We start from the raw sequence: 22,503 nt of genomic DNA, 5'->3' as shown, positions 1-22,503 counted from the left end.
TCTAACTATCAATACTTCACCAATCAATTCATTGATAGACACTTCCCAAGGCCAGTATACATTTTCAGATAACTGGTGGGATAATCCTTCAGCATCACAAATTGTAGCTGACCTTTTGAGGGAAACACAACTTTCAGTTTCAGCTAACACTAGTATTCCTCCTAAGTCAGCATTATACCAGCCATGGCAATACCAAGAAATGATTCCCTCAGCCAGTAAAAGTCCTTCGGCATCACGCAAAAGTGTTCGCATACGTGGTGGATATTGTCGTCGTAAACACCCATCTGAATGTTCCAGAACTCAGCTCAATAATCTTACTACTTTTCAAAATCCAGCCATCTGTCGTGCCCGTAGTTTTAGTTCAGATTTTGAAGATAATAATAACAGTGGTGTTGATTCATCAAAATTGCAACCCAATTTTAATTGGCAGTCATCTAGAACAGCCTGGTCAGCACATGATCCCGCAGTATTAAAAAAGAAGTAAGTTAAATCACAATGGTCAGTGTTTAAGTTCACAATAATCTTACCATTATCTTTATAATATTAGAATAATTTATCCTCCAGATCAAATCATGATTGAGAAACATTTATTTTATTCTATTTAAACACAAATATTGGTACAAAGGGGCACCAGATACATATGCGCCACACCACTTTTCGGGGTGTGGTCCCCTAAGAAAACCACCTGCTTCGGTTTGGGCACCCGGGCAGTATCACAGCCCACACACAAATGAATGAAATGATGAACTCTATTGACGATAATATCCCTGATCATACTAAAAGCAAGACAATTTACATTATTATTATTACCTTTATTATTATTATTATTATTATTATTATTATTATTATTATTTACCATATCGCTAACTCATCCCCTTTTATCCCCGATTTGTGTAACCTTACTTTTCAACTTATGCAGCAGCTCGCCCATGGTGGAAAATCTGTCCTATCTAAACGATCTCCAGTCACTGTCTGGTTGAAAGTGAATGCTTCCACCGATAATGAATACTGAAGCAGTCTTTCTGAAACCACGTACGCCGTTCAAGCTGGCTTCCTTCAACGTTCGCACACTAATGCATATCAGACAACAGATAGGGCTGGCTATGTCTTTGGAAGGTCTTAATGTTGATGTTTGTTGTCTATCCGAGACCCGTATTCAAGACTCTAGTGAAGTACTACAAATCCGCTCTCCATCTGTCACCTCGAAAAGCTTGTTCCACGTGCGCTTATCCGGGGACCCTGTGGCATCTTCGTCTGGTCTTGCTGGCGTTGGTGTCGCACTAAGCGCTAGGGCTGAGGCAGCACTAATCGATTGGATCCCCATTAACAGTCGGTTATGTGCTGTTAGATTAGAAAGTTCCATCAAAGTGAGAAGAAACCGGCGTGAGGAACGGTGTCTTTTCGTCATCTCCGCCTATGCCCCGACAGATTGCAGCCCGGATGCAATCAAGGATGAGTTTTACCATCAGTTAACAGTTCTTCTCCAGAAAGCACGTTCGACAGATATTGTAGTACTAGCCGGAGACTTGAATGCACAGGTCGGGCGTCTAGGCACAGAAGAGAGTCGTCTAGGTGGCCGATGGGGACTCGTTAGTCGCAGGACAGATAACGGGGACCGTTTGCTGCAACTGTGCACAGACCACAACCTGTTTCTGGCCAGCACTAACTTCCGGCACAGTCATCGCCGGTGTGCCACCTGGCGTCCTCCCTCTGCATCCCAAGCCTGGACTCAGATTGATCACATCGCGATCAGCTACCGCTGGCGTGGTTGTGTACAAGACTGCCGCTCCTTTTGGAGTACTTATCTGGAGTCTGATCATGCCCTGGTCTGCGCCAATCTCACCTTACTTTTCAGTGGCCGAAGGATTGACCACCACCAACGGATTGATATTAGTAAACTGGCTGCAACTTCTGTTGCAAGTAAGTATCGAGCGGAGCTAGCCTCTAGGCTAGCTACCACCCCACCGAAAAGTATAGATGAGCATTGGTTGCATCTTCACGACGCCATGAAAATGGCGAGTAAAGCCGCTTTCGGCTTCGCGAAACGTCTCGCTTATAAGCACTGGGTTTCTTCTGGCTCCTTACAACTGATGGAAGCCCGTCGGTCTACTCCGGGTGACCGTGAGTTTGACCACAAACGAAGGCTGTTACGTAATGAAATCGGGCAAAACTTGCGTAAGGACCGAGAAGCCTGGTGGTCGGAGCGTGCTAATGAGATGGAAGCAGCAGCTGCATCTGGTAACTGCCGGAAGCTCTTCCAACTCATCCGAGCCACTGGCAGCAAGAAGTCTGGTGTGAGTGAAACAATCTACGAGGATGACGGGATGCCAATCACTAACATCTGTCGACGTCTTGGACGATGGGCGGAATTTTTCGAAGGGCAGTTCAACTGGCCTGCTGCTCCGGCAACATCAACCAGCTTGTCCTGCCCCCCATGGCCGGTGACGACTGATCCACCAAACGAGGCGGAAGTCCGCAAGGAACTCCAACTCTTGAAACGTTACAAATCACCTGGCCCAGATGACTTACCTCCGGCTCTTTTTAAAGATGGTGGTGACTTTCTGACTAAGGAATTGACTGTGTTGTTTGGAAAGGTTTGGGAGCAAGAAAGTGTTCCAACATCTTGGAATGAGTCAATAGTCGTCCCTATGTTTAAAAAGGGTTCACGTTGTTCCTGCAATAACTATCGGGGGATAAGTCTACTTTCGATTGCGTCCAAACTATTGGCTTCTATCATTCTTCGTAGGTTGTTTAAAACCCGAGAACGATTGACTCGCGAGGAGCAGGCTGGTTTTCGTTCTGGTCGAGGATGCATTGATCACATCTTCACCCTCCGCCAAATGTTAGAACACCGTCATACTTATCGCAGGCCAACAATCGTAGTGTTTCTTGATATCAGGGCGGCCTTCGATTCGTTGGACAGGACTGTTCTCTGGGATTGTCTATTGAAGAAGGGTGTGCCTGAGAAGTTCATTAACATCTTAAAGGCCCTGTATACAAACACCTCAGGCAGAGTGAGGGCATACAACCACCTTTCTCCCTTGTTCCATTCGAGCAGTGGGGTTAGGCAGGGTTGCCCGATCTCACCATTCCTCTTCAACTTTGCCATCGACGACATCCTGGAAACAGCTCTGGTGGATGTAAGTAATGGCGGTGTGGATATGTTGCCTGGAGAACGACTTCTCGACCTTGATTATGCGGATGATATTGTCTTACTGTGCGATAATGCCCAAGGCATGCAATCAGCACTTAATCAGTTGGCAATCAGTGTCCGCAGGTACGGCATGTGCTTTGCACCCTCCAAGTGCAAAGTACTCCTACAAGACTGGCAGGATTCTAATCCTTTACTCACCCTGGATGGTGAGGAGATCGAAGTAGTTGAGAAGTTCGTGTATCTAGGTAGCTATATAAGTGCTGGTGGTGGCGTGAGTGATGAGATTGATGCACGTATAATGAAAGCCAGAGCGGCTTATGCCAATCTGGGCCATCTTTGGCGCCTTCGTGATGTTAGTCTGGCTGTAAAAGGTAGGATCTACAACGCGTCGGTGAGAGCAGTTTTGCTCTATGCTTGTGAAATCTGGCCTCTCCGAGTTGAGGATGTTAGACGTCTCTCTGTGTTCGATCATCGTTGTCTCCGAAGGATTGCTGACATCCAGTGGCAACAGCATGTTAGTAATGCAGAGGTTCGGCATCGTGTGTTCGGGCGCCGAGACGATAATTCAATTGGTGTCACCATCTTGAAACACCGACTTCGGTGGCTTGGACATGTTTTACGAATGTCGTCCCAGAGACTTCCACGTCGTGCATTATTTGCCGACCCTGGGACTGGTTGGAAAAAGCGGAGAGGAGGTCAGTGTATGACATGGTGTCGTGGCATGAAAGAAAGCTGCAAAGGGCTAGCTTCCGTTGGTCCTTCACGACTCCCTGGTTGGGGTCCGAGAGATGGTGCAACACAGTGGCTAGAGACGTTATCGGATATGGCTCAGAATAGAAGCCAGTGGCGATCCTGCTGCAACCTTCTTTTACTTTCTACATAAAGAATGGTTCTAACTTTCCTAACTGAAAGAGTCTTCTGGTTGTACATTTCAGTCCGCCTTATCTTTTCATCCCTTCTCTTCCTACTTTCATTATTTTGTGTGGCGCATATGTACCTGGTGCCCTTTTGTACCAATATATATGTGTTTAAATAAATAAATAATAAATAATGCGCCACACAAATCTCATTTCATTTGTGTGAGGGCTGTGATACTGCCCAGGTGCCCTAACTGAAACAGGTGGTTTTCTTAGGGGACCACACCCGGAGCCTTCGACCTAAAGGTCTGATCCACAAGGCAGTGGGGCGTCGTGAGGAGATGCAGTCCCTTGGAACCCGGTGACCAACGATTGATTCATACGCCATTTGTTCCCTCAAGATACTGGAGTCCATGTGCACCATTGGTTTGGAATCAGGGTTTTCCAACTCCCCTAGGTGGACGCACTGTGTCCACCAACCCGGTTAAAGCGACAGACATTCACTTTTCGTCCTCTCACTTTCGTAAACAACACCTGTGGCACGAGAAGGCAGTGAGTAGGACTTCCCTGGCAGATGCTGTATACGCGTGGCTATGTGAGAGCATTTGGAGAGGGAAGGCGAACTCTCCCCACTCTCGGCCGTACCAGGGCATTTGGGGGCAAAAATTTAGTAACAAGTTCATTGTGAAGTATTTTATACTTAAAATGGGTTCTTTACTGTTTTTGCTCTTATTCTTATGAATGCTTGTTTATTTGCCTACATAGATAAATTATTATCAGTGGTCTTTGACTTTTGAGTTCTTAAGTCAGTTAAGCTTACTACTACCTTAGGATATGTGATCTTGATAAGCACAAATTCATACACTAAAAATATAGTTTTTTAGCTAGTTGTGGTCAATCAATTGTTATTCCCAGTAATTTTAAAATTACAATTGATTTTTAATGAAAAGATATATTTTACCCTCTAGTTATAATATCTCAGCGACACAGCTTGATGATGATATATTTTGGAACTCTGCTTTGATACTAATGCCCGTCTCAGTGTAAATTAGAATTTATTGTCAGGAGCTCAGAAATTAACTTGACCCCTTTTAGTATTTACGTTGTTATTTCCATCTCATGTGGTATAACAACTTTGGGCGTCTCACATCTCTGGCAGTCTCTTTTTTTTGATGTTTGCTGACTGACTGAAGGCCTTGTGAGTAGCCCACAAAGTCTCCTGAAAGAATATATACATTTGGTGAACAGGAATGTAGTGACATCAACGGTTGATAAGGTTACCATGCTTCTTGAAGCTACATTTCGGAGATATAACTAGTAATGTTCCACGAGGCAGACTGACTAAAGCAGTGAAGAGGACTTTCTATGCATCTAACATCTATCTGTCGTTTTCTAGCCGACCTATGCATACCATATCTGTGTATCTACGAATTCAACTGTTCCTACAGTGTAATCTATATTCGGGATACAATCAGACAACCGAGTTGACGATTTAACATACGCCTCTCTTCATGGTTGGCAAAGAGTATGACCGAAACAATAAGAGGCTCCGTTCCATCAAATTTATTCGATAGCGATCTAATAGTAGATAGGAATAAATCGTTTAGTAATTTATCGGATACATACTACTTATACTTATCGACCTCATCTGTTACATTGATCAGAAAGTGTAGGGATTCAAGCTAACAATCCGATTGTTCGTACTCATAAGAAATTTGTAATACTTATTTCTTTCATCACCAAATCAGGTTTAGAAAAAGTAATTTTTCTTATCATTTTCCATACACTGTTCATTTATTTCTCCCCACTCATTTTTTTTAAGTTTGTTCTCAATTTTAATAATTTTTTAATGAATGTTCTTTCAAGGTCTTTTTCCAAGTCAATGACCTACTTCCGATTATAAAACAATGAGCTATTTCGATGTTATCATTGACTTATAAAAACTCCCTTCGTTTGGTTTAATATTTTTCTATATCCATATAATAATAATATTCTATATTGGAGTAAAGCTTGATGAGGATCTAATCGAAAATAATATCGTTTGTTTATATGTATTAGTTTATAAGGTATAGCAAATGTAACCAATACACATATGTATCAGGTTTTTTGTTGATTGGGCGTACTTGAAAAGATCACTGTACTTGATTAAGTACTTACACTTTATTTCTCAATCGATGTTGTGATGTGCAATAAAAATTAGCGCATCACATAGTGTTAGATTTATCACTCCCATTTGTTGGTGTGATGCATCCTACAATCTGGCATACTTTCAAGAGATATTAGATGAAAGAGACGGAAGAAAGAAGTGTCTCTCCATAATTATAAAAATCCATTATATTGAATTACAGTAAAACCAAAGAAGTTGTAAACATTAACGGTTAATTTACATCTAGTTCTACAAATTATTTATTAATATCATGATTTTACTAGTTATATTTTGTTATAACTTGTGGCCTAGTGGTTGTATTGTTAACGTACGACGTAATAAGACCGAGAATTATCGATTGGAACAGTGACACATGAAAACCGTAACAGCAGCGTAGAGTGCTTATCGATCGTGCTTTCTGCTTAGCCCAGCCAGTTAAGTCCAGAACAGCAACAACAGCCTCTGCAGTGTGAATCATTGTATTTCAAACATACTGAGTTTATATACCAAACAGACTGATCACATCGTACCAATAAAATAGAAAATAACATTTGTACAAAATTTAGCCAAATGTGGCTGTGAATGTGGGAGGCAGCAATTAATAGACTAGGGATAACTCAAGAATGGTAAATCGCATAATAATAGTTTACAGTTCAAAATAAAGCTTATAATAAGGGGGACACGAATATGATTAGTTTAGTTATTTAGCAAATATACGATAAAAATTATATGCATAATATTGGTCCAAAAATGGATCCCAAAGTTACCATTCACTATTGCTATCGGGACATAACATATTTTGAGTGTCGTGGAAAGTGAAAGTCGATCCAAAAAACGTAACGTATTTGTGCAATATGTATTTCAAGCTTTTGGATCCAATATCTTTATATAGAAATTTAAGAAGGTCAAACAAATATAAAATGTACGTTACCAAGTATATATTCACCTCAAATTATGGTCTCTTAAACTTAGTCTTTTACTATCTTTATTACATTTTATTAAAATAAATATTCATATGCATGAGTAATTTTAGAAGTGCATTCATTCGGCTCATTTATTTTATTTAGACCTGCTGCATATTTAAGAGCATCATATAGTCAAGGAAATGTTGCTTTTGTTCAGCTTGAAAGTAATTCAAATATGTGAGTTTTCAAACATCTATTTTATTCTTACAAATTTGTATATACTAAACAATATTGAAGTTATTTACGTGAAACCAATTTTTATATTACTCTTCGAAGTAGCCTACAGCAAGCCCCCAAATGCCCTGGTACGGCCGAGAGTGGGGAGAGTCTGCTCTTCCTCTCGAAATGCTCTCACATGGCCAGCGAATATATAGCCTCTGCCAGGGAAGTCCTACTCACTGCCTTCTCGTGGCGGGGGTGTTGTTTACGAAATTGAGAGGACGAAAAGCGAATGCCTGGCGCTTTAACCGGGTTGGTGGACAAGGCGAGTCCACCTAGAGGAGTTGGAAAACCCTGATTCCAAACCAATGGTGCACATGGGCTCCAGTATCCTGAGGGAACAAATGGCTTATGAATCAATTGTTGGTCACCGGCTACCATGAGACTGGATCTTGTGACGTTGCTCCACTGCCTTATGGGTCAGACCTTTAGGTCAAAGGCTCTGGGTGTGGTCTCCCAAGAAAACCACCTGCTTCAGTTTGGGCACCTGGGCAGTGTTGTAGCCCTCATACAAATCAAATGAGATTTGTGAGGCGCCTATCTATCTGGTGCTACCCTGTACCAATATTTATGTGTTCAAATAATAATAATAATAATAATAATAATAATAATAATAAAGCCTACAGCATTCATTTTAAATATCCGCATTTATTTTCTAGTTTTGATAAGCTCAAAACTGTTTTCTTACATTTAGTCACATTCACTCAATCATATGAATAGGGCAAAATCTGTGCATTTTAGTTTGTTTTGTCTTGCCTCATTACTAGTGAATATAGAAAAAACTGCATGTGGCTAGTCACCAATATTCTCTCTATATGTTGTAGTGTTGAGCAATTCTCCATTTTTTCTCGTGTAATCCCAAATGAAGTAGAAAACATACTTAGGTTACTGGTATTTATTCGTAGATATCTCCGAACCATTGTTTGTGTTTGGCGGAGCCACCGAGTGAGTAATGCTGAAGTTAGACTGATGCAAATGATCTGTTGATCTGTTGCCCCCAAATGCCCTGGTACGGCCGAGAGTGGGGAGAGTCCGCTCTCCCTCTCGAAATGCTCTCACATGGCCAGCGAATATATAGCCTCTGCCAGGGAAGTCCTACTCACTGCCTTCTCGTGGCGGGGGTGTTGTTTACGAAATTGAGAGGACGAAAAGCGAATGCCTGGCGCTTTAACCGGGTTGGTGGACAAGGCGAGTCCACCTAGAGGAGTTGGAAAACCCTGATTCCAAACCAATGGTGCACATGGGCTCCAGTATCCTGAGGGAACAAATGGCTTATGAATCAATTGTTGGTCACCGGCTACCATGAGACTGGATCTTGTGACGTTGCTCCACTGCCTTATGGGTCAGATCTTTAGGTCAAAGGCTCCGGGTGTGGTCTCCTAAGAAAACCATCTGCTTCAGTTTGGGCACCTGGGCAGTGTTGTAGCCCTCATACAAATCAAATGAGATTTGTGAGGCGCCTATCTATCTGGTGCTTCCTTGTACCAATATTTATGTGTTTAAATAATAAATAAAGGATTTCTCAAAGTTTAAAAGAAAAGCTTTGATATATAGGGATTCTCAAGTCTAAATAAGTTGGTGTATGTGTAGGGGACAGTTCAGATTGTACTTAGTCCCGATTATATAATTTTATTCACAACCCTTGTATCGATTGCTTAGATGACTATGAAAATAATGCACCACCGTTTTTCCTTGAATATCAACAAATTTTGTATTGCCTCTCTATTTAAGTATCGACAACTTCCAGCAATATTCACAAATGTCTTGTCCTTACTTACAGGAAACCGAATAATTCAAACAACCAACTAGACAAATCTCAGCAGTCACCTCTTCCGTGTTCAAACAGCAAGTCATGTAATCAAAAAGTCAAATCAAACGACACTACTGGATCATCTCCAGACAATCGTTCAGAATGGAATAATACACACGCCAAGTCAAATCGTTGTCATCACCCACCAAGGCGTAATCGACGTTATATATCGAAGAGCCTTAGTGTTTGCATGGATGGTACAACAACAAACAATCCAGTCACTGGTATACTAAAAGAGGTATTATTTTATGATTGAAATAAAAACGATTGCCTTAGATCTCGATAAACAATTCCTGCCTATTTACGTCTGATGATATGCTTTTTTTCGTGGTATATTTCTACAACTTTATTTTAAATAAATAATCAGAAGGGGATTTGTGGAGATTTCAGTATATTTCAAAGTTGAAATCATGAGTCAATTGAAGCTAGACCACCATCGGAAACCTGGAAGCACTGGACGGCCGTTTCGTCCTATTATGGGACTCCTCAGCAGTGCGCACCCACGATCCCGCACTCGCGAGATTCGAACCCAGGACCTACCAGTTACGAGCCAGAGCCCTTAACCGATAGACCACTGAAGGCAATTGGTGAAGTGTCGCTCATAATTCGTGGATCAGTTGAAGTTAGACATTAACACCGTTGGATGCCGGCTCAGTGGTCTATCGGTTAAGAGCTCTGGCTCGTAACTGGTAGGTCCTGGGTTCGAATCTCGCGAGTGCGGGATCGTGGGTGCGCACTGCTGAGGAGTCCCATAATAGGACGAAACGGCCGTCCAGTGCTTCCAGGTTTTCGATGGTGGTCTAGCTTCAATTGACTCATGATCTCAACTTTAAATAAATATTTATCCACTTAGTGAAATACATTGTATAACCACCTAGGATATGTAGGCGGTGTAATTGCGAACGACCTCACAGATTAGCTAGCCAGGTAGTATCATTAGATGTCATTCTGAAAGTGTAACTCATAGCTGAAGATCCTAACTTGTGTTTTCGAAAATGGTAAACCATAATTGTTTCAGCCCTATCCGTGATTATATCACTCGGATCTTTACATAAAATCAGTTTTATGAACATGAGTATAATCGTTTAGTTACAGATCGGGACTCCTCAACGGTGTATATTTACTATGTCAACAGTTTTCGAACCCACATTCTGCGGCTTTATTTGTTTCGCTTGCTGATGTCATTCCACAACAGTAAACATCCTCATAACCTACTTAATTAAATTAACATATAATTAGCCTCCTATTGTTTAACTTCCAAAGTGCATTTGATTGCATCGATAGAGAAATATTCTAGTTGTATCTCATTAAAAATACTTATTCAGAAGTATACTGTGAAACTTTAAATTTTACGGTAATCCGCATCAATTTTTCCTGTGTTGACATTTGTTCAATTTAACTTATAATGTAAATTTATAACAACTTTTATTTGTTAACCTTTATTCAGGGAATTTCAATAAATCTTCATACTAATAAAATTAACGAACCTAAAAATGAGTTTATTACATCAAACTGGCTACTGTTGCCCGATGAATTATGGCTTGAAGTACTCCGATATTTAAGTCCAGTTGATCGTGTACGGGTTGCTCAAACTTGTCGACATTTGTCTAGACTTTCAATGGATCGTTCATTATGGCGAGTCATTCATCTTCATCGACAACACCATTTGACTGATGCAGATTTAGTGAGAATTGGAAATCTTAAACCAAAAGAATTACGTTTCACTTATTGTCGTGGTGATAGCCTAACTGCTACAGGTGAGTGAGCCATGTATATGTTGAATTTCAGTTTTTCCTATTAATTATCCTTTAATTTCACGTCTTTTCATAACAAACATGTTTATTAATTACTCTGATGTCTGCCTCCATTTCCCGAAACAACGTATTTTCGGGTCTTCTTTTCCCTTTGCCTTCATGATTCCAAGTTAGGGTTTGCCTCGTGATCCAGTTTGATTATCTTCGCAACGTACGATCAAACCTGTGTCAGGTCAAATAATGAGCCCATGCAATCGTCTAAGATGTTGTTTCCTTTTCTAAGGATTAAGGTACACCCCATTCGTGAACGAGTGGTATAAAGTCCCAAAGGATATATATATATATATATATTCGGTTAACCAATAATAGCTTCCTTCTCACTTGAGTTGTCAATTGGGCTTGTGCATAAAAAACTTGCTTATCAGTATCAGAATTTGACATCGCACAAAACAACTGGAATTCAATCTGTAACGTAATGGGTTGGTCAGTCAACCCATTGTTACGCTTTCAAAATTCCAAGATCTAGCATTATAGTTTTATCACTTTGACTCGGTACTTCATAATATCCTAACATATGACTGTAATTTGTGATATGTGTGAAATTGTCTGAATATCACTAGGGGTTGATTAATGGTCCTATTAATAGTAGATTCAAAGGTAAAGTGTGATTATTTCTACTATCTTGTTTATTTATTTCTCTTAAGAGTGTAGTTTTATGTAACTGAAATATTATTCTACATATATGCAAAGATGTGTTCTTTTCTTCACCTCTCTAGGGTTAAAACGCATGTTTCTAGTCTGTGGTCCAGGATTACAAAAACTGTCATTAATCGGTTGTACTAAAGGTCCATTTGATCAAGATCTACCTTTGAGAATAGTCGCTGATTATTGTCGTAATTTACAACATGTGAATGCAAGTTATACTCAATCAGTACGTGATCAAACTGTGATTGCTTTAGCTAGATCTGCCACACATTTAATCAGTGTAAAATTGAATGGTGCTCAACAGATAAGTAATGCTGCCATACAACAATTGGTTCATTATCATCAAAATACTCTTGTAAGTAAATAAGAACAGTAATTCATTCTATTTCTGATTCAATCTTTAACAAATCAGTCCATAATTAAATGAATATATTAATGTAAATGGAGGATTTGTTAATCTAGCTATTTGAGCATACAAGTGATGAAAACCATAGCCCACTTACTTTGACTTGACCGGCTTTATGGTTTCCCTTCTTTTGCACAGTAAAAACCTGCACCTTGTTAATGAACTGCATTAAATGGTGGAACAGCAACTTGGTTAGCAAAACGCTCGACTCTCAACTACTAGATTCCAAATTCAGACCTCACTTTACACATTTCAACCTAAACAACCAATTAGTATTACTGGGCCTCGTATATAAATTGTAACTAAATTTTGGGCACAAGATCTTGTGCTCTCTTTTCGAATCACATTAAATTTATTGAATTAGTTAAAAACCTTATGGAATCGTTGTTTCACTACAATCAGTTAGACTTGTGACCATCGTCACTATCTACCATAGGACTGCACCTCCTGACGTTGCTTCACTGCCTTTTGCGTTAAACCTTCAGGTCAAAAGCTTGGGTCGTGGCCCCCTAAGAAAACCACCTGCTTCAGTTTGGGCATCCGGGCAGTATTCCAGCCCTCACACTAATCGAATTGTGGATTGCGGCGCATATCTATTTGGTGCCTCCTAGTACCAATGCGTATGTGTTTAAGTAAAACAAAATTGGCAAACTATCCAATTACTCAGATTAAAAAATAACCAGAAAATGTGACGTATAGGACCAAGTATAATGTGATACATTGTCATCTAAGTTAAGAACAGTATGAACTTATCCACTTCTTTTTCAGTGTCGGATTGATATTTTAACTACAATCACCATATGTATTGGTTATAACTAGTAGGTGTCTTAAGTCATACAGTTCAATGAATCCAATAGTACAAAAGTGTCTCATCTTTACTACATATCTACATCATCATTTTTAGTTGTTTGTATGTACAAAAGTATCTTTACGGATATTCGTTGTTCGATATCAACTCTACATTTGAAATGCGACAGTAGTCTCTATAGTATCTATAGTATATTACGATTGTTATTGAACTGAGAATGAAATATTTCACCAACAAAGACAAACTTACGGCGAGACTTTGGTTTACAATTAAGATCACATGTTCCTTTCAATAAATTCGAGTATCTTTGAAAACTAACTGATATAAATTAGTTTTTGCTATGAAAACTCATAAGTGACTGCGTCACTGCGAAAGACTAGAGTTTTATTTAATGAGTTTAAACATTCTACTTTTAACTAATTAGTTAATATTTTGAATTCATCCAATTAATATAATTAACTCTGTCAGTCGCGCGTACATAGGCTCTGCCAGGAAAGTCCTATTCACTGCCTTCTCGTGGCACTACTGTTCTTTACGAAATTGAGAGGACGAAAAGTGAATGTCTGGCGCTTTAACCGGGTTGGTGGACACGGCGCGTCCACCTAGAGGAGTTGGAAAATCCTGATTCCAAACCAATGGTGCACATGGACTCCAGTATCCTGAGGCAAAAAAATGGCATATGAATCAGTCGTTGGTCGCTGGCTACCATGGGACTGCATCTCCTCACGATGCTCCACTGTCTTATGGATCAAACATTTAGGTCAAAAGCTCCGGGTGCAACCCCCTAAGAAAACCACCTGCTTCAGTCTGGGCACCTGGGCAGTGTTGTAGCCCTCACACAAATCAAATGAGATATGTGCAGCGCATATATATTTGGTGCCCCCCCCCCTCTGTCAGCATCTGTGACAAATTAATAATACATGGACACTGATATGGTTTTCGAGATACTTATTAGTCCATCAAGTTATTAATTGTTAACCTTAACCTTGTTGGAAAATGTAAACTTCTTGGTTGGGTTCCACGTGATAATCGTAGTTTATAGTGAAGGATACTTTGATTACATAACACAATAGCGAAGATATATATTCACTGGTTATCTCTCACCTTAGATTTTAACTTTTAACATTTGTTAATTCGTTTTATTTCTTCCTGTGATGTTACATAATAATTAGTTTTGTATGGCAAATATGATTCAGTAAGTCAGTCAGATACAACGTAGGACTAGGCACATATATGCATCGGTCCAAGTTGCCATACCTCATTAGCACAACTAGATCAACACCGGATTCATAGAAGTAGTTAATTTAGTGGTGGTAATATATAAAAGATAGGTTGTATATAAGGATATAGTATAGGAAGGAAGACTGATATGAAGCAATTTTAATCTCAAGGTTTAAGGGAAGATAAAGAGTGTATACACCAGCGCCATTGTGATCGATTTTGAGCCATGTCACTTAGAGTCTCCAAGCATTGGTTACGATGATCACGCGGACCCCAACCAAGTAGTCTGCATCTGCCAACATGCCTCAGACTAGAAGTTAATGACTTCATTCCCTAATACCCTGTGTCTAACTTCACTATTACTTACCCTGTGATCCCAGCAGATGTGAGCAATATTTCTAAGACATCTGTGGTCAAATACCAGTAACTTACGAGTATCTTCTACTCTTAATGGCCATGTTTCGCAGCCATAAAGTAGAACAGAACGAACTGCTGTGCAGTATACTCATCCCTTAATTGATAGACGGATATCTCGTCTTCGCCATAGGTGACGTAAGTTGGCAAAAGCCAAACATTAAATTATTAACAATAGTTCTCTAGCTTTTAAAAAAATTACGAACATGGTTAGTTAGTTTACATGAGACAATACGTTTATTTTATAAACATACACAGTTATGAACTATGTGTACCTGTTTATATTACTTTACGAAATCACCTATGAACATACATATATCAATGTAGTTTTTGAAGGATAAAAAAACACCTTATCACTACTTCATGTGATCTTAACCCTTTTTTTGTTTTTTATTATCAATATATAAACATTTCATTAGGATTAAGTAAAACATAAACATTGTCCAGAAAAGAAAAAAATGATTGATCCATTGTTTAACTATAATTGTAAATGCACACTATGGTTAGGCCACATGTTACGTATGCCTGAACACCGATTACCACGACGCGCTATGCTGAATAGTATTTGAGATGGTTGGAAGAAAGTTAGGGGCGGCCAAACCAAAACGTGGCATCGGAGCATGAAGTCACTAACTTCTAGTCTGAGTCATGTTGAGAAATGGAGACTACTTGGTTGGGGTCCGCGTGATCATCGTAACCAATGCTTGGAGACTCTAAGTGACATGGCTCAAAATCGATCACAATGGCGCTGGTGTATACACTCTTTATCTTCCCTTAAACCTTGAGATTAAAATTGCTTCATATCAGTCTTCCTTCCTATACTATATCCTTATATACAACCTATCTTTTATATATTACCACCACTAAATTAACTACTTCTATGAATCCGGTGTTGATCTAGTTGTGCTAATGAGGTATGGCAACTTGGACCGATGCATATATGTGCCTAGTCCTACGTTGTAGCTTACTGATTGATGTAGCGAAACTGTTCACAAATGCTTATTTATTATTATTATTGTTATTATTTTGCCATTAGTGTTAATTTTGCTCTTTTCTATTGTATTGATGTTATTGTTATTTTTTGTTATAAAAGGAACGTTTAGAATTGTTTGGATGTTTTCGTTTAAATTCAAGTATATTAGCTTTATTGGGACAATGTCAAGAATTAAGAGCACTTGCATTTGGACATCTTCATCATTTATCATCGGATGGTTTATTAGAACTTGTTAGCAAAGTAATTGAAATATTTAATGTTGTTGTATATTTATTCATCTCAGTTTTGAATCATTCATTTCCTTCACATGAATGTACTTTACAACTTGACCTCCACACAACCTGTTCATGTCATTAACTTTCATGAAAAAGATTTGTCAGAAAGGGTTTGGTGGCGATTTTAGTAATTTTATAGAGTTGAGATCATGAGTCAATTGAAGGTAGACCACCATCGAAAACCTGGAAGCACTGGACGGCCGTTTCGTGGATCGGTTGAAGTTAGACATTAACACCGCTGGATACCGGCTCAGTGGTCTATCGGTTAAGTGCTCTGGCGCGAGACTGGTGGGTCCTGGGTTCGAATCTCGCGAGGCGAGGTCGTGGATGGGCACTGCTGAGGAGTCCCACAATAGGATGAAACGGCCGTCTAGTGCTTCCAGGTTTTCATTGATGATCTAGCTTCAATTGACTCGCGATCTCAACTCTATAAAAAGATTTGTCTCTAAATTGAGTCTACCTATGTCGTTTTTAGTTCGGACAGGAAATAAGAGAACGGGATTACTATATAGTAGGAGAAACAGTTCGGCGAAGAAAAATCCCTTCGGTTCCTCTCTTTCTTTATGAAGAGAGTAAAACAAAATTACAGTAGGACCACCACTGGTTTCTATTCTAAACCATGTCCGATAAAATCTCTCAAACCCAACCTGGAAGTTTTGATGAACCGATAGATCACAGTTCTATAAAGCATTCTTTCATACCCCGACACCAAATCATAAATTGATCACATTTCTGCTTTTTCCAACTACTCCCCGTGTCGAAAAATAATGCACTCTGTGAAAGTTTATGGTAGGATATTCGTAGCACATTTCCAAGTCTCCGATGTCAGTGTTTCAAGATAGTGGTACTAAATGGATTGTCGTCACTGCCAAAACTCACATTACCGAACCTCTGTATTTCTAACTTAGTGTTGCCAGTAAATGTTAGCAGTCCTTCAAATGTGACGATGATTGACCACAGAGATTTGCCTCATATCCTTCATTCGGGAAGGTCGGGTTTTACAATGGTTCAAATGGATGTTAGCCGCTCTGCCTGTACCATACATAGAGATGTATCACTACTGACATGCCACCACCATCACAATGCGAGTTTCGCTTATGGAATTTTGTCTATAATATGGTTATGTTCTACAAAATTTCTATTGAGTTAAACATTTTCATTAAAAAGGGTACTTAGAGTTCAACCAGAATTCAGTTATTTAGTTTATAAGTCATAGATCCAAATCCCACTCCATCTACTTTAAAAGTTCCATAAGGTCTGGTGGCATGGTATCGGCTAAAATTTCGTCGTGGATTGAGAAAACTCGACTGGCTTTTAGCAATCTGTCACGTATAGGAAATTTCCATCTGTCAACCAAGGGATTATTATTTTATTCAGCAGTTCGTCCTAATTTTGTTTGTGACTGTAATACGTGGCTTTTAGAAGTTGCAGACATTTGTAGGTTATTAGTATTTGATCGTCGACACCTTCAACGCATTGTTTACTTATGTTGGGATCACTAAATGAACAATTTAGAGGTTAGTTGCAGTCTCTTAGACTAATCGTCATCATGAGTTTGTTTTTTTACTACCGCTTATTCTACCACTGCTACTTTGCTCTCCATCTTGATAGTTTCGTCTTGCTGTACTCAAGTGGTTCGGTAACTTGGACTAATGGGAATATGTGGCAGGTTCTACGTCACCTATGACTAACTGACTGTCATTGTGGTTACTTTAGTTTCCACCTTTACGCCTCACTATTACTTACACTAAAGCCTAGCAACAACTCGTACCCATGAATCTCTACTTGGTTACTGCGACACGTCAAAAAGTTAAAAATTACCACACTTACGCACGCACACAAATGAAAACTCCCGAGTTAGGTAAAGAAGTGATAAAATAAACTCGAAAAAAGAAAACCAACAAGTGTCCATGTATTTGAAATCATTCAGTGCCTTTTTATATTCGGTTTAATCAAATAAAGAGTTTAGTGGCAAACTAAATTTCAATCTTTAGAGCAGGTGGTAATTCCTTTAATCCTATTTTTCTTTTACAGCTACCTCATCTTTCTTCATTAGATCTACGAGGAACACAAACTTTCAGTGATGATAATAATCTTTCTCAGTTAGCAGCTAAATGTCCTCATTTGGAAGAAGTTGTTTTAGCTAATATGCATTCCTTGAAACGTGAAACTGGAATTGCCCAAATGTTACGCCGTCTGCCTCGTTTGCGTGTACTTGATCTGTGTGGTCTAGCCGCCGTTGGTGATTTAACTATGGAGGTTTTAGCCACCAGTTGTCCTCAACTAGAGGAACTTGATGTCAGTTGTACTTCTGTTACTCAAAAAGGGTAAGTTGATAAAGTTAATTCCTTTATATTTTGTTTTGAATGAAAACCCTGTCTGAAACCGGTTCATAATATATTTAATATATCTGTTACTTTCATCTTTAGTTTATTTGTGGATCTTTGAGATTGTTTTGGGGCATAACTGATTTCATAAAATACTGGAGTAAATCAGTAATTTGTTCACTAGACTTGCTAGACTTGAAATCCTCGCTGAATATTCATGGAGCCATAAAATCATTGGTCCAACCTATCGAAAATAAATTAGGGCCTTTTTATAGGAAATTCATCTAGATTGACTATGAGTTTACATACTACATAATAAATGATTATCTACTAATATTCAGTACAAACATGTTGTTTATGAGTTCTCAAATTTTTAATGATGAACAAGTATGGATTGTCAAATGAAAGAATAAAATACTGGTTAATAGATGATCAACAATGATATCATATGACTGAATAGCAACTGCTTACGAGACCAGGTTATTAATATAAGCCTTTAGTGGACTGCTATCAAAAGGTTATATTACACAGACCTTAATTTGAATGTGCATTAGTCCATATTGCCATACCACACTAATACCACAAGATGAATAACAATTGTAGCACCAATTAAGGAAGATTCAACATTGAGAAAATGGTTCAAGAAGAAAAGATGTAAAGGTATATATAAATCAGTGCTTTATCTTAGGATTTATATTGTTAGGAGCCCCCGGGAATCTCCCGAAAAAGTTTCTAGAAGTCCAGAAAATGCTGAAAATGTTTCATACAATGGGTATCAAATGGTGCCCCCAAATGCCCTGGTACGGCCGAGAGTGGGGAGAGTCCGCTCTCCCTCTCCAAATGCTCTCACATGGCCACGTGCATACAACCACTGCCAGGGAATTCCTACTCACTGCATTCTCGTGCCACAGGTGTTGTTTACGAAATTGAGAGAACGAAAAGCGAATGTCACGAGCTTTAACCGGGTCGGTGGACATGGATAAGGGGAGTTGTAAAGCCCTGATTCCAAACCAATGGTGCACATGGACTCCAGTATCCTGAGGAAACAAATGGCGTATGAATCAATGGTTGGTCACCGGCTACCATGTGACTGCATCTCCTTACGATGCTCCACTGCCTTGTGGTTAGACCTTTAGGTCAAAGGCTCCGGGTGTGACCTCCTAAGAAAACCACCTGCTTCAGTTTTGGCACCTGGGCAGTATCACAACCTTCACACAAATCGAATGAGATTTGTGAGGCGCATATGTATTTGGTGCTTTTTTGTACCAATATTTATGTGTTTAAATAAATAAAAACATCAAATGGTAGCGTCTCAGAAACTTCTAAAAAATGAGGAATTATGTTTCACATTTTGATTGGATGATGGCGTATTTTGCTGCTAAATATCGTATACCTCCAGAAGCTTATTTAAGATCTGCACCGTCCATAAACTTTTAAATATGCATGTTCTCTGTACATAAGTTAACTTTGAAGTAAATCTCCTATTCTTACTTCTCACTTTTTTTTACTGAACATTTCAAGCGTAGTCTGGTAACAGAAAGTGAGTAGGAAGTTAGTAGCAAGTGTTGGAGTAGAATGCATCATATTGAACGATAAAGGTTGTGAGTATCTACACCATTCTGATCTGCTGTGGTCCCATATCAGCCATCCTCAACCACTGGCTGCGGTTATCGCGACTACTTGGTCTCCAACGTCGGACATGGTCCAAACTAACAGTCAATTATTTTATTAGCTGATCCCTTGTCTTGACTTAACTTCCCTTAGACTTCAGGATGGCTCATTCTTCTGAGTAATATGAAATTCTGTTATGCAAAATATCAACACAAAATAAACATGATTAAATATCACATTGCATTTAGGAGTTCACTGAAATCATGAACCAATCTAAGTTAGACCACCATTGGAAACCTAAAAGCACTGGACGGCCTTTTCGTCTTAGTATTGGACTCCTTAGCAGTGCCCATCAACGACTCCGCACGTCTGACTCTAACCCCAGGACTTTTGGTCTCTCGCGCGAACGCTTAACCTCTAGACCACTGAACCGGCATTTAACGGTGTTAATATCTAAGATTAATTAATTGGAAATGATCACTCACTCTTCAATAAATGAATATTTAAGTGTTGAGCTTAATTGTTCCCCACCATATAACATGGTGACTAAAAGATCAAGGAACTGAAAAAAGTTTTGTTTCTTTACCGATAATAAATAACAGTTGGGTTTGTTATCCTACGACGGTTTTCTATAAATATACGAGAAGAGGTTCTGTCTGCTTTAATAACCGCAACTAAACTTAAATTTAACTAGTCATACAAATTTTTACTACTTGGCTCTTCAAATAACTATGATTTACAAATAGATTTAGATTTTATCAACAATGTATTGATTTATAGGGTCCGTTTATCTCTTATATTCTTTTATAAGGTCAGATTTGAACTCATTAATTACACTGGATTCTGAATCAATAATATTATAAAGCAAAACGTTCATTTGGGACCATAGGTTAATCTCCAAGATATCAATCATTTGTTTTTAATCAATAAAACCGAGTGAAAAATATTAATAGCTTTAAATATCTGAAAAATCTTTGAATAAACTCATTCTAACCGTTTAGATAAAATCGACGTATTGAAATTAAACTATAAAGTCTTCTTTACCAAGTCCTAATCACCCAAATTGATTGATTCCGGATTCCTAGTCGAATAGATAATCGAATTCTAAAAAGTACAAGTTAATTTTTAAAATGTGTTAACCTCATCTAAATTACTCTTACTACCCTAAATGCCGTGGTACAGCCGAGGGTGGGGAGAGTCCGCTCTCCCTCTCAAAATTCTCTCACATGGCCATGCGTATAGGGAACTTCTACTTACTGCCTTCTCGCGTCGGGGGTGTTTACGAAATTGCGAGGACGAAAAGCGAATATCTGACGCTTTAATCTGGTTAGTGGATATGGAGGATACACCTAGTGGAACCTATTGTTGGTCACCGGCTACCATGAGACCACTGCCTTACGGACTAGACCTTCGGATCAGGTTCGGGAAGTGGCCTCCTAAGAAGACCACCTGCTTCGGTTTGGACACCCGGGCAGTAGCACAGCCCACGCATAAATCAATAACTACTGCTGGCCTCATTGTTATTGTGTGACGCATATGTATTTGGTACCCTCTTGTACCAATGTTTATATGTTCAAATAAATAAATACCCCAAAAAGATCTAATCCCAATTCTTTTAATAAAAGAAGTTTAAGACAAAACTCTCGAATTGTTACTGTTACAGCTCAATCAGCCATACCACTTATCTGTTATAGAGAAAAGATTGTCAGTTCATCAATTTAGCGTTGATGTTACGGCGGTATATAGATTTCTATAAGCATTTAGATCAAATCAATAGGCTTTCTATTTTGATTTTATGTGCCCATCTATTGATTAAGACACTATTGTTAACCTATCATTCTTCAATACTGGAACAGTATACCCACAATAATGTAAATGTCAAAACTAAAACATGTTTATAACAAACTGAATGCTTAGTTGTTTTACGAGGGTAACGACGTCTCAATAAGTAGTGAAATAAATTTCTGACAACTTACTGCCTAAAAGGAATTGCTTCTTCAGTAAATAAACAATTTAATTTACAAGAAGCAATTAAATTATACATTTAGTAAATACATGGTAATATGTTGAAAAAAACATGTTTCTGTTGTGTTATTTAAGTCAAAACTGTTTGTCCTTCTAGTGGCTGAATGTGTTAAGGTTACCTCAGTCGCCCAAGGTTCACAGCTTCATTAACCGACTTACTAGATCTATAGTGTACGCCTTATCTCTATATTTCTTTCTCACGGGTTCTATCGTACCCAAACGAGTAAAATAAATCTGTTCACAATCATAAGAATAGTTCAAAATATGTAGTTAACCAAATCAGAAGACATATTATCACAGTGAAAAGATTAACTTAGTGTTTATTCCATACCCTGCTCTATGTATTTATGATATACTTATTTATTTAACTGAATCGCTTCACTTTTTTTTTCTTTGCATTTTCAGTTTATTCCATCTAACAAATGCTCCTGCAGTATGCTTAAAATGTTTACGAATTAGCCATTGTAGAGAAATAACCAGTGATGTACTTGAAAAGTTGATTGAAGCCTGTCCTAAGTAAGTTACAATATTTGTGTTATTTCCTGTTTACAAATTAACAAGAATAATAATAATAACCGAGTAGGGTCAGTACTATTGCTTTTCCCCAACATCCAACCTAAATTATCATTAAGTTTGAGATTAATAAAAGATTGGGTTACTACTGGTTCACAATGGTGTAAGATTAGTATATATATATAAATTAGATGGATAAGTATTCTGTTTCATATAACTATGGTGACTTCTGTTTATTCAGAACAATCGTACATGAATTCTCTACTGTATATAGAATCTCTACCATCTTTGCTAGGATA

General features: G+C 38.7%; 1 protein-coding gene across 1 annotated transcript in view; it reads left to right on the top strand.

The window, feature by feature from the left end:
• The window catches only part of Smp_150280 (putative f-box/leucine rich repeat protein), a gene marked incomplete at its 3' end in the record, with an annotated part of 28,295 nt that overhangs the window by 3,301 nt on the left and 2,491 nt on the right, over positions 1–22,503 (top strand). The window contains exons 3-10 of the mRNA XM_018797467.1: positions 39–480; positions 7,225–7,299; positions 9,122–9,389; positions 10,599–10,908; positions 11,682–11,965; positions 15,553–15,693; positions 17,763–18,055; positions 22,097–22,207. Of these exons, the coding sequence (XP_018652506.1) occupies positions 39–480; positions 7,225–7,299; positions 9,122–9,389; positions 10,599–10,908; positions 11,682–11,965; positions 15,553–15,693; positions 17,763–18,055; positions 22,097–22,207 (1,924 nt within the window). The remainder of the gene's footprint in view (positions 1–38; positions 481–7,224; positions 7,300–9,121; positions 9,390–10,598; positions 10,909–11,681; positions 11,966–15,552; positions 15,694–17,762; positions 18,056–22,096; positions 22,208–22,503) is intronic.

Source organism: Schistosoma mansoni, chromosome 4, assembly GCF_000237925.1.
Source record: "Schistosoma mansoni strain Puerto Rico chromosome 4, complete genome".
In the NCBI taxonomy this organism is placed as follows: Eukaryota; Metazoa; Platyhelminthes; class Trematoda; order Strigeidida; family Schistosomatidae; genus Schistosoma; species Schistosoma mansoni.
The sequence above is the reverse complement of the archived record's forward strand: the minus strand, read 5'-3'. Positions and strand labels throughout refer to the sequence as shown.